Consider the following 13910-nt stretch of genomic DNA (forward strand, 5'->3'; position numbering starts at 1 on the left):
TTTGATGAAATTTATTATTCATAAACATGCCAGTCCACGCAGACCATTTCTTTCTAATATTTTTGTTTCTTCCATTCAATATTTAAGCAACCAGTTTTTTTCTTATTTTAAAGAAGAAAATATTTTAATAAAATAGCTTGGGAGTTTTATTATGTAAATATCAATGCTTTATAGAAATAGGTTGATTTCTATATTAAAGGGATTGTAAGCATAATTATGGAAACCACATGATTTAAGGGTGCCGCGTTGTAAATCTGGCATTGTCATCTTTACATACAGGGTAATTACGCTTACAGTCCCTTTAATATAAAATCAATGAATGATTAATTATTTCAGATTCGAAGTGGAACTTACCGATCTCTCTTTCATCCTGAAATGATGATTAGGTTTTATAACATATTTCAATATACTGTCTATGGTTAACATATTTCAATATACTGTCTAGGGTTAACATATTTCAATATACTGTCTAGGGTTATCATATTTCAATATACTGTCTAGGGTTAACATATTTCAATATAATGTCTAGGTTTAACATATTTCAATATAATGTCTAGGGTTAACATATTTCAATATACTGTCTAGGGTTAACATATTTCAATATACTGTCTAGGGTTAACATATTTAAATATACTGTCTAGGGTTAACATATTTCAATATACTGTCTAGGGTTAACATATTTCAATATAATGTCTAGGGTTAACAAATTTCAATATACTGTCTAGGGTTAACATATTTCAATATATTGTCTATGGTTAACATATTTCAATATACTGTCTAGGGTTAACATATTTCAATTTACTGTCTAGGGTTAACATATTTCAATATACTGCCTAGGGTTAACATATTTCAATATACTGTCTAGGGTTAACATATTTCAATATATTGTCTAGGGTTAACATTTTTTAATATACTGTCTATGGTTAACATATTTCAATATACTGTCTAGGGTTAACATATTTCAATATACTGTCTAGGGTTAACATATTTCAATATACTGTCTAGGGTTAACATATTTCAATATATTGTCTAGGGTTAACATATTTCAATATACTGTCTAAGGTTAACATATTTCAATATACTGTCTAGGGTTAACATATTTCAATATACTGTCTAAGGTTAACATATTTCAATATACTGTCTAGGGTTAAAATATTTCAATATACTGTCTAAGGTTAACATATTTCAATATACTGTCTAGGGTTAACATATTTCAATATACTGTCTAGGGGTTTCCAATTTTTTCCGGAATCAGTTTGGTTCCGTAAGTTTACAAGTTTTTTAGCCGTTCTTGAAGTTGTGAAGAATGATAAACTATTAAAAACTTTTGGAAACTGATCGTGGAACTTTTCTTAAGCAATTGATAAAATTATTAGTTTAACCCCCTGAAGATACGGATGCGACCTGCTAAAAAGGTTACGAGACAAGTTTTCCATAAGGAATAAACGTCCAGAATTATAAAAAATTGAATTAATACAATGATAACCATAAAACTTTTAAAGTGGAAGACGACTTTAAGACTTAAATTATGACTTTAAATAGTCAATGAATATGAAACATAGCAATTGTGCAATTTACTTAGTAACAACATCAAATATACAATTATTTATTGCTTTAATGTCGTCTTCCTATGCCATTGTTTTCTGGTTCTCACTGTATGGTATTAGTGGAAAGGAGGATGCCGCAAACAATTTTGCTCGTGGTCACTATACTGTAGGGAAAGAGATGATTGATAGAGTGATGGATAAAATTAGGAAATAAATACAGACAAATTTTTAAACTTTTTTTTCGCTGAACATATCTACATAATTTCATCTTAAAATAAGCATTAACAAATTTTGATATGAAAACCGTTGGTTCAAAGTTTTCAGCTCTTTCTCAAGATTAAGCATTTAGTTGAAAACAATAATTCTTTTAAAGGGACTGTAAGCGTAATTTCAAGTGACCCTTCATTCAATGCCAATGCTCTATTTACAGCAGTACCCTTGAAAGATTCGTCTGATCGTATTAATTAGATATCCAAGTTTTTGTTTCTTTAAACTGTTTATTTTCATTTGTGGATTCTTTGCAAAAGTGACTTGCGCAGTTTTTTCTTATCAGAAGCATTGGAGAGACTCGCAGAATTATACCCTTTTCGAGTCAGAAAACTGACGACAATATCTTCCACATTTTTGATCAGATAAAGGTTTCTAAGGTACTATTGTAAATCGGGCATTGCCATTTTTGCATGGAGGGTCACTTGAAATTAAGTATTTATTCCCTTTAAGCTTTATTATGTCTTTATTTTGTTATTTGGGTAAAGACGACAAACAGAGTCGTGCTCTGGATTTCAGGGGTTCTTCCTTTTTCACAGGTTTTTTTTACAAACATAAAATTCAGATAAGAAAAGTTTTTTTTACAGTCAGAAATGGAATATAATGAATTGGAGAGGTCGCTGAATTACCTACCGCCGGTTCAAATTCTGAATAACCGAGTCAAATGCTCATATATATAAGTATAAATCAGTGATTCAAGATTTGAACTGGTGCAGTAGCAGGTTGACTTAGCTAAACTTCATAAAAGTTGGTCCCAGGACATATAAGTAATTCAAACCTTTTTATATCTTACATTTTCAGATACTTACAAAATCTTTCAATTTCACCTTTGCTTTTGCATGTTTATTTTACAAGTTGTCTTTATAACAGATTTTTTTTTATAAAGTAGGCATATTTTTAACCTCAATAAAGATTAAGTATAGCATCACTGAAATTATTTTGGGATTTCATTTAGCCTTAGATGTAGATTTTTTCAAAGGTTTTTTGTTATTAGATAACTTTCATAAAAACTGAATAAAACGTTCTTGCGCAGGGAAACCTTAATTCAGATATTGGCAAAAAACACATCTAATGTTTAAAGTTTCGGTGGTGGGACTGGGTCTGGATTTTGTTCATTGCTAATGCAGACTCTTACAATGGAATACCAGAAGAAGAATATGTTAGATTTTGCTATATATCCAGCACCTCAGGTTTACAGAATATAAACAATTAAAAATATATCCAGCTTAAAGTTGATTCCCATATAATTCCTAAACGTGTTGCCCCAGCCCCCAAGTGGCTGCAGTTCAATTATTCGAATTTCGAATTTTCAAATTTGTCATTGTGCTAGCCCTATAGTGAATAGTGCCCCAAGTCTTAACCTTAGGAAACCCATAAACTTTAGAGATCATGTTTGCTTCCTGAATCCTGATGGTGACAACTTAGATTATTTGGTTGAACATAATTCATAGTTTGAAATATCTTCTATCTTGAATTGTCTCTAGTGATCATCCGATTCAACACAGTAAGCTTTACAATTCCACCTGAGTAATAATTTTGGGGAGATACAGTGATAACCAGAACACTCTGGAATAGGAAGACGACAAATAGATAGTCATATGACATTTAATAGTTAAATGAACATGAAACAAACCAATGGTGCAGACACTTAATAAGTGAATTAATAAGTTACTAGTAAAAGTATTTGCTTTGTAAAAACATTAAACACACTTAATCATTGCTTTGATGTCGCTTTCATATTCCACAGTTTTCTGGTTTCACAAAGCATAAAAAAATCTCTAAACCAGTGGATTTTATAATTTCCTTGACTTAACTTTTAACATATTTGTCTGAATAGGTGTCTACTGCTATTGTTGAACCATACAATACTATTCTGTCCTCTCATGCAACAATGGATCAACAAGCAGTTACTTTCCTCCTGGACAATCAAGCAATCTTTGAAATCTGCAGGAATCAATTCAATTTAATGTAATGCATGTAATGATTGGCAAAGATATTTTTACCCCAAATAATCAGAGACTTCTAAGAAACATTCCTCTGTCTCAAGTAGTCAAGAAATATAACGTTTTTTCAAGAGTTAAGGTTTAAAAGTTTAAAAGGCATTACAAAAATTATTCTGTTGACGTTTGCATTTATTAAAATAAACAAAAAGGAAAAAAGTTTGAAAATTTTTCGTTTGTTAAAAGAAATCAGTAAATCCTAAAGAAATATTCATGACCTGGACCTGGATCCACAAAATAAACAGAATCCTTTGCATCCATCATCATTCCTTTATTATTTCCTCCTTTTCCTTCCCCTCCCCCCCCCTTCCCCCCAATGTTCACGTTTTCTCGACGCGACTTGCTGATCCTTATATAAAAGTTATTCAATATTCCTCAGTTTCCGGGGGAGGGGGGGGCAACTATTTGGTAAAGAGATATCATCACAATTATTCTGTTGACGTTTGCTTTTACTTGCCTTTTAACTATGCACAATTCTTATTTTATGAGAACATATGGAAAGGTTTGTGTGTTTTTGCATAAATCTATTCGGCATTGTGAGGAAAGCAAATGTTTATACTAAACAATTTTGGAAGGAATTGAGTCTTTGCCACACAACCAAGAGAATTAGAGGTTGTGACAAAGACTCATTGCCTTTGTAAAACTTCAAGCAGTTTAATGCCCAGAATTGATTTCCATTTTTTACTTGATACTCATTAGAAATTAAAGATTTAAAGGATAAATGAGATTTATGGAGTATTAATAATTAAATTAAGTTGATTAGAACCAAATTGGATGTTCCCATGTCTAGCTACAAGGCCATTATTATTCTAACAAATTTAAACATTTGTTCATCTGTAACTGTAAGATGAAGGAAAAAAATACTAAAATTCTAATTGCTTCTCTGTTATTAGGTTTTATATAAATAATAATTTCAATAGGAACTGAACCAGTTAATAGCACAGGTTATCATTTTAGTAAAAAAGGAATTGAGCTTTTGCCAAAAACTTAACTTTGCTGCTTCCTAAATCTTCACAACCTGATGGTGAACACCTTTGATATTTCAAACTTACACTACTTAATTTAAAAGAATTCATTTGAAGTATCAAAGGTCTAAGAAATCGGGTTGTAAAGATATTGGGATTAGCAAACCAGAGTGTTTGCTAAAAACCTTGAAGTTTTTAATTAATTTTCTTAAGATTTCTTCTCTGTTTTCAAGATTAATGAAAAATTTACTAGAAAATAGATAGAATTTGTGTTTTTTGGGCCCTAGATTAGTGATTTATATTTTGTTTTGGGAATCATGAAATTTTGAGTAAATAATTCTAATTATTATACGCTACGTTCAAAAATATGAATAAGTCTAACTACACGCGCACTAAGAAATGTTCAGTTTTCATTTAACAAAATTTGTTGGACCACCAGAGCCAAATTTGACTTTGTAGCATCATTCTTAAAATTATATTTGATGAAATTTATTATTCATAAACATGTGAAGAATCAAGATACTAAGTTAAATTCGGCTCCGGTGCTTCAAACAATTTTTGTTTGATGGACATTTGACATTTCCTAGAGTGGATTTGTTTTAACTATTCCAGGTTGTAAGTTCTGTAACAGCCTCTTTAAGGTTTGATGGTGCTCTTAATGTGGACTTAAATGAGTTTCAAACAAACCTTGTTCCCTTCCCAAGGATTCAATACTTTTTAAATTTGCCTCAAATTAATTGGGGATATCCAATGAGTCTAGGTTTCAATGTGTCCTATATATCCAATGAGTGTAGGTTTCAATGTGTCCTATATATCCAATGAGTCTAGGTTTTAATGTGTCCTATATATTCAATGAGTCTAGGTTTTAATGAGTCACATATATATCCAATGAGTCTAGGTTTTAATGTGTCCTATATATCCAATGAGTCTAGGTTTTAATGAGTCCCATATATATCCAATGAGTCTAGGTTTGAATGTGTCCTATATATCCAATGAATGTGTCCTATATATCCAATGAGTCTAGGTTTTAATGTGTCCTATATATCCAATGAGTCTAGGTTTCAATGTGTCCCATATATATCTAATGAGTGTAGGTTTGAATGTGTCCTATATATCCAATGAGTCTAGGTTTTAATGTGTCCTCTATATCCAATGTGTCTAGGTTTGAATGTGTCCTCTATATCCAATGTGTCTAGGATTGAATGTGTCCTATATATCCAATGTGTCTTTTTAATGTGTCCTATATATTCAATGAGTCTAGGTTTTAATGTGTCACATATATATCCAATGAGTCTAGGTTTTAATGTGTCCTATATATCCAATGAGTCTCGGTTTTAATGTGTCCTATATATCCAATGAGTCTAGGTTTTAATGTGTCCCATATATATCCAATGAGTCTAGGTTTTAATGTGTCCTCTATATCCAATGAGTCTAGGTTTTAATGTGTCCTCTATATCCAATGTGTCTAGGTTTGAATGTGTCCTATATATCCAATGTGTCTAGGTTTGAATGTGTCCCATATATATCCAATGATTCTAGGTTTGAATGTGTCCCATATATATCCAATGATTCTAGGTTTCAATGTGTCCTATATATACAATGAGTCTAGGTTTTAATGTGTCCTATATATCCAATGAGTCTAGGTTTTAATGTATCCTATATATCCAATGAGTCTAGGTTTTAATGTGTCCTATATATCCAATGAGTCTAGGTTTCAATGTGTCCTATATATCCAATGAGTGTAGGTTTCAATGTGTCCTATATATCCAATGAGTCTAGGTTTTAATGTGTCCTATATATCCAATGAGTCTAGGTTTGAATGTGTCCCATATATATCCAATGAGTCTAGGTTTTAATATGTCCTATATATCCAATGTGTCTAGGTTTGAATGTGTCCTATACATCCAATATGTCTACTGTCTAGGTTAAAATGTATCCTATGTATCCAACGAGTCTCGGTTTGAATGTGTTCTATGTATCCAATGTGTCTAGGTTTGAATGTGTCCTATATATCCAATGTGTCTAGGTTTGAATGTGTCCTATATATCCAATGTGTCTAGGTTTGAATGTGTCCTATATATCCAATGTGTCTTGGTTTGAATGTGTCCTATATATCCAATGTGTCTAGGTTTGAATGTGTCCTATATATCCAATATGTTTAAGTAAGTGAGCTTATTTTGAAAAAATAGCTAAAATCGTTAATTTAGACAAAGCGCGGATTAACGTTGCTACTTACTATGACCCTGGGCAATGTTGGGTTCCCCAGCTGGTTTAATGTAGAAACACATTTGAAGATATAAGGCATTTTTTACCAGATCAAAACTTTGAGTTCCTCAAATTTAACAGGTCTACCAATACAAGAAAGTCCTTAAAGGCTAAAGAGTTTTTGTTTGGACTCTTATGCTCGTTTAACATTTAGTTGTCCGGTTTTGATAAGTATTGTTGTTTAAACTACAGTCGTCGTCGTATATATCAATACAAAGAGACGACTTGGGATTTCAATTTGTTATTTCAACCAAACTTTTAACAGCATGGACATGGATAAACATGAACATGGAAACAAAGAGAATCAGTCAATGAAAAAGCCCTACCTTTTTGTCGTCTTCCTGAATTTCAAAGGTACAGGTACTCTGTCCTCCCTTCTCATAAGCCTGTATGTGACTATTTCTGGCTAACTAAGAAGGGTAATCCTACTCTGCAACCTGTAAGTTCCTCCTGTAATCTATACTGACCAGCAAGCTGTGGCTGCTGTGTCAGCCCGCCTGAAAGTATCCAACTTTCAAGAGCTTGCTGGTCAATCTGTTCTGACCGGCCCAGCGCGCCGGTCTCCAGGTCTACTGATATGACCTGCAGACCGGCATGGCTGGTACGGTCAACATTTATGACCTTCACCTTCAGCGGCCATCCGGGGCCGGTCAGTTTGGTTGACCGGCCCTGTTGGCAGCTCCATTGAGGACCCAGAGAGAAGAGAGGGTGTTAAACCCTCTTCTGAATGATAGACATAGAGAATGGGAGGAGGGTGGGCGGCTGTATTTCTCCAATACCACGATGATAATGACTCCACGATGTGTGTGAATCTATGCGAAATTTTACTGCGTATAATTCTCTACTCTATCCTCTCGTTATTTGTTGATTGTTTATGGAAGACGACAACCTAGACTGCTTTTTCACACTGTTCAACGTATTCATTAACAGCTTTTCTTAGTTTACATTTAAACTTGACTTTTGAAAAAAGCTTATCGGAAATCAAAACTTAAAAGTCGTCTTCATTGTATTAAACTCAAACTATAGTAACCTACCTCATAATGTGGACTGAAATTGTATTTCTTGTTTTTGCACTGCACAGAGGGAGAAATTTTATGAAAATATATAAAAAAAAGTGTTGGATGTAGGATACACTTTCCTCTTGCAACCTATGCACCCATAGTTTCCAGTAGGTACAATTTGAAAAATTATAAACAAAAATTATTTAAATGTTTTTCCTATAGTTCCTAAATTGTTTGAATTCTTGAAACAGTGTATCCCTTTTTCATACTCATATAGAGTGTAAAAAAACAAAAATGTAATGTGTGCACAGCATCTTATTATACTGTTAGCATACCCATTTCTATCAAAAGAGCTAATTCAAAATATTGAAATTATAAACTTTTCCAAGAGCAAATACATTTGTTTATATTCAGTAAAACTGGACATGAACGGCATTCAGCAGGAGATTTGACTGCCAGCTGTTTTGAACCCGGGAATCAGATGGTGATATGTGATCCCAGGTAGTAAAGAACTGGTTTTAAACCGGTTTAAACTTGTCAAAAAGGTTTAATCATCTTAACCAGAAAAATAGTATTAATGATTATGGATTAGAGAACATCCACTAATCCTTTGACTGTCAATTTCTCCAAATGTGTGATTATCTATTATTGCCAAGTTTGATATTTTGATAACTTGAAAACTGTAGAAAAGGAAGACGACAATAAAGCAGTACTGAAGTGCATGTTGTTACTAGTAAGTTATTAAATCATTTATTAAGTGAAATGGGTCTCTTTACACTGCACAATTTTCAGGCCTCTCATGTTCATTAGACCATTTAAAGACATAACTTGAGTCTAAAAGTCGACTTACTTCAGAGTTTTCTGGTTATCACTGTAACTAAAATTTGTAATTCAGGAATGGTAAATATATGGCTTGCTGTTTACTCTACAGGGGAGATGTAGTCCCAAAGGTAAGATTGCTTTATTCTCCAGTCTGATTCAAACGGCACCAAAAAGTCAGGCCATGATGCCCGACGTTACCATTGTAATACACTTAATGCCTGGCAAATATGCTATCTATGTGGGACAATGGCTCTCTTGATTAGTTTATATTCCAATGGAATGAGTGACCAACACAAATGTTTGTGCTTAGATTAAAAAAACAAACATTTTTTTTGGACAGAAACACAAGATGGACCCCAATTGCTGTAAAGGAAAAAGGAAAGAACTCGTGAGTTTGAGCGCAAATTCGAAACTCCCACTTTGTGAGTGGATACGTTTTCAGAATCGGTTTTTTAAAATTACTAAATAACGACGACGAAAAATAAAGTAAAAATTATACAGTAATCTAATTAGATGGTTGGAAACATATTTCTCAAAAATAATTTGTCAATAAATCAATGCAAGTCGTTTTCATCATTCTATTGAATTTCTTATTTTCTTTGAATTTATTCGCAGATTTCTTCAAATTCTTCAAATGTCGTCTTTCCAATAATAATTCCAGAAAATCTTTGTGAATAATGAGAAACTAGAATAATGAGAAAATAGAAACTAATAATTGAACAAGATTACTGATTTACGATCATAAAATTAATTTTTATTTTCTCAACCGGTTCATAAACAACTAATTAGTTTACTGTAGAGTTTTGTTTACATTTGTTGTCGTCTTTATTAAATTTTTTTTAAATCGATTCTGAAAACGTATCCACCCCCAAAGTAGGAGTTTTGAACGTCGAATTTGCGCTCAAACTCAGGATTTACAGATCTTTCAAAAGTTTTATATGTCTCAAATGAATCCTAAAGAAGCTTTCCACAACACTGCATACTCAGTTTAACTACCTTACATAGTCGGTCTGTCCCTCTAACACTAGTATTTCATTTCCAGGATATTAATGCTGCTATTGCTGCTATCAAAACAAAGAGAACTATTGAGTTTGTGGATTGGTGTCCCACCGGGTTCAAAATAGGTACCCTACTTATTATTAAACGTGAAATCATATTAACATTTGACATCATTGTTTTTAATTAAATGCATTAAAACTTAAATCATTCCACATATTCTTTTTAAGATGAATCTAAGGCATTATTAATTCTTCATTCAAGTTAGATCCAAAATTAATTCAAATATTTTTGTGAATGCTTCTTTTCCAGGTATTAATGATGCTCCTATGACAACAGTGCCAGGTGCTATTCAGGTATTCAAATAACGATAATAATGATACAAGTTACGAGAGTTTTATTTATGAAGTAAATGCTAAGCAATTTACAATTGCTAAAAATACCAAAATCTAAAATCACAAAAATACAGAAATCCGTCATTTTGAATGAATAAAATCGAAAATCATAAAGATAGAAATATTTCAAATTAAAAATCAATTTTTGCAGGCTGCCTCCCCCAGATCTGTTTGTATGTTATCCAACACTACTGCAATAGCTGATGCTTGGGCCAGGTGCTTGATTAACTTCTTATGATCACAAAGGAACTAAGTCTAATTTTCTCAACCCCACATCTTTGCAGATTGATGGTGCTATCTTGTTATATTTCTATTTGATTTGATAGAATTCATTGTTTGAAATATCTAAGGTCTACGAAATCGGATTGGAAAGATAAAGAAGTTATCAAATCAGACAAGAAATTGATTCCTTTTGTCCATTATTTTTTAGAATTGGAACAGCTTTAGGGCTAGAGACATTTTAAGGGATAAATCTAGGTTAGCTAGGTGCTTTTATTCCGATTTGAAATATATCACTTTGGCCAAAAATCTAGCACAGCTGATAGGTTGAAAGGATACAAAGATTTAAGGTTAAGAGTATTAGAGTTTGTGGAAAGTGTTCACTCATGATTTCCGTCTTCTGGAGGGGAGAGGAGGAGGAAGGGGGGGGGACTTGCCACTCTCAATATATAGAATATAGATACAGGGCTTCAAAAAATAGTTCTACCTCTGCAATTTGGCTAGCTGCAGAAAACATCCAAAAAATTCATTTATTTTTATTTTCAAAATTAGCCATAGTGTGATTGAAGGATGGACAAGGAATGGAAGATCAAGAAGAAAGGATTAAAAACAGGAAATATAGAAGTCTCAAAATGTTTCCATCTGATATCATATTAAAATTTTAAAATGTTGTAAAATTTAATTAAAATAAATTATTAAAGTTAAAAATATGAGTTTGTAGCAAAGACTCAATTCTTTTCAATGGAATAGATTAGATATTAGATGTGTCGAAAAACACTGGTAAACAAAACATATTTTCCCTGTGTTGGTTCATGGAACTTTCCAGAAATTTAGTTTTCCTTTAAAGTTGATAAGGTTTATGCTTGTTTACTTCTTAAACTTTTTAAATCAATAAACATTTTATATTAAACAATTAACATTATTCAACAATACAAGATGTACTGTAATTGTTCAGTTAATCACAATGTTAAGTATAATTAAGTAAGTAAGTAATCATTTATTTATGAAAAATAACAAAAACATACAAAATTAAGTGTTTAAGGAGAACATATTTGAAAACCTCCAAATATAGAGGTTGTGGGAATATTTCCCCCCAATTCTAAAAAAAATATAAAAAAAGAAATAAAAGGAAAAGTAAAGGAAAGGAAAAGGAAAATTACCTATTTATTGTTTACATCATACTAGTGGTGGATTGTTAGTATTTTTCGACGATGAACTAACAACTTTTAGAAATAAAAATGATATTTTTATTTATAATGATTAAAAATATAAAATAAGCTTTATGGGTTGTGAAAAAAGATATAGGTTTTACGCAAAATGGAAATTTTTAAGCATCTTTTTAATTCGCGCTGATCTTTGACATCCTTTATGTTTGATTATATCTTTTACTCTTTTTAGTCTTTTCTTTATAAAGTCGTCTTTTCTTTCTTCAATTCTTTTGCAAACATAGCATGCGCTAGAATTTATATATTTGTTTTGATGATACAAATCTTCTATTAAATTCTGTTTAAAACTCGAAATAAGATTGATATTTGAAAGCTTTGAAAAGTGTCGTTTATTTTCATACCATATTTTAGAAAAATTGTTATAGGAACAGAAGACTTTATTTCTAGTAGCCCTTGATTTTTAGAGTGTTATATCTGTCCTATTCACAATGGTCCCTGGCCCCGTCAACCCTATAAACGATATTAATTTAATCTAATTTAATCGTTTCTCTCATAAGTCATCATGCATTAAATCTTATTTTATCAGGATGAACTGCAAGTTTGATCTGATGTATGCCAAGCGGGCCTTCGTGCACTGGTATGTCGGGGAGGGGATGGAGGAGGGGGAGTTCATGGAGGCCAGGGAGGATATTGCAGCACTAGAAGAGGATTACAAGGAGGTTATTCATCATCGTCATCGTCATCGTCATCGTTATCGTCATCTCGTCATCGTCATCGTCATCGTCATCGTCATTGTCATCGTCATCGTCATCTCCTCATCGTCATCGTCATCGTCATCGTCGTCATCGTCATCGTCATTGTCAGCAACATCATTATTTTCATCATCATCTTTAAAATGAATATTGTGACTTTCACTATTATAACTTAAAACAATTTCAGATTGGAACAGAGACTTCCGGAGAAAACGAGTATTAGAATAGTTAAAAGAACTGACACTGTGGACTTTACTATTCTTTATCAGAATTAATATCATATAAATATGCTTATGAATTATATTAGGATTTTCCCAAAAACTAAAGCTTTTACCACGAGTTTTCCAGCATAAAAATTTAACATCCGGGGCAATAACATAACACATACATCATTACATGTTTTGGGTGGTTCAAACTCAGGGAAAAGGACGCGGAAAAATGTTTAAAGCTCACTCAGTCTCAATAGTTAATGCATAATTTTCATAACTGTTCATCGCAGTGCATTGTAAGAAAGCCATTAGTGCTTAAATTCAGACAACGTTTACTCTGCACTACTTAACTTTGTATATATTGCGTTGATTAGAAAACATCATTTAAACATATACGTTATTGCAAGTGACCCATCATTACAGTGCGGCATGTCTGATTCAGAACAGTACCCTTTAAACCTATATCTGAGCTACAATTTTAAAAACGGTTAAATTCTGTAAATTCTGTTCTTTAACTATGAGTTTACCAGAACTAGAAATAATAAACGTTTAGATATAAAACCGAGGAAATTTACACATATCTAATCCCTCAAATAGAGAAAATCAATAAACAATAAGAAAACTGCCTGAAAGCTTGAAGTTTGTTTAATGTAAGCACTACAATCCTGAATAAAATAGTGTTTCAACATTGCAGTTTTCATTGCTTCATGTTTAAATCTATCATTAAGAAAAGGTACTGTGAGCGTAAGTTTAACTGACCCTCCAGGAAAATATAGCAATGCCTAATGTACAGCTGTCCCTTGAAACCTTAATCTGATCAAACTCTGGAAGATGAGTCTTGATAAGTTTTTTTAAATACGAAAATCATGGATATCAGTCAATACTTTTAAGGTTACCGTTATAAATCAGGCATTTCCATTTTTGCATTTTTTCCTTCCCATTCACCCCCCCCCCCCTCCCCCCAATTTTCAAGTTGGAGGTTCCTTACAGTCTCTTTTAAAAAAATGGATTTGAAAACTAAAGCTAGCTTTACCAATTTTGTCAATATAGTAAATAAACAAAACGTTTTCACGATGATTTTATTATTGTAAAATATATATAAACGAAAAAAAATCACTTTTTAACGAATTGGAGATTACAAATTATACTGCACATTCGTGTACAGGCTGTACATAGTACATACATTGGGTCAGCTGTCAAGATGTTTCTGTGTTTTATTTACAAAACAAGAACACTGATACTTTACTTAGTTAACAGGCATGTATTCAGATATATTATAAAAGATAATAAACTGATACAAAAAAAT

The 13910-nt window shown here is 32.2% G+C and overlaps 1 protein-coding gene across 1 annotated transcript; it reads left to right on the forward strand.

Annotated features, from left to right (window-relative positions):
- The first annotated feature begins 304 nt into the window (after positions 1-304).
- Positions 305-13292, forward strand: LOC111698702 (tubulin alpha-2 chain). Its single transcript, XM_023469109.1, has 16 exons — positions 305-386; positions 1668-1754; positions 2303-2353; positions 2896-3004; positions 3652-3764; positions 4578-4611; positions 4735-4758; positions 5392-5483; positions 8172-8216; positions 8460-8546; positions 8941-8995; positions 9910-9991; positions 10176-10219; positions 10410-10474; positions 12230-12362; positions 12583-13292. The coding sequence occupies exons 1-16, from the start codon at positions 376-378 to the stop codon at positions 12616-12618; spliced, it is 1068 nt and encodes a 355-aa protein (XP_023324877.1). The 5' UTR covers positions 305-375; the 3' UTR covers positions 12619-13292.
- The last annotated feature ends 618 nt before the right edge of the window (positions 13293-13910 follow it).

Source organism: Eurytemora carolleeae, unplaced genomic scaffold, assembly GCF_000591075.1.
Source record: "Eurytemora carolleeae unplaced genomic scaffold, Eaff_2.0 scaffold258, whole genome shotgun sequence".
Classification (NCBI taxonomy): Eukaryota; Metazoa; Arthropoda; class Copepoda; order Calanoida; family Temoridae; genus Eurytemora; species Eurytemora carolleeae.

Coding starts and splice junctions, on each gene's coding strand:
- LOC111698702 (XM_023469109.1), top strand. Junction 1,755..2,302: donor AGAGTGATGGATAAAATTAG/GAAATAAATACA, acceptor ATTTGGGTAAAG/ACGACAAACAGAGTCGTGCT. Junction 3,765..4,577: donor GCAATCTTTGAAATCTGCAG/GAATCAATTCAA, acceptor TAAGTTGATTAG/AACCAAATTGGATGTTCCCA.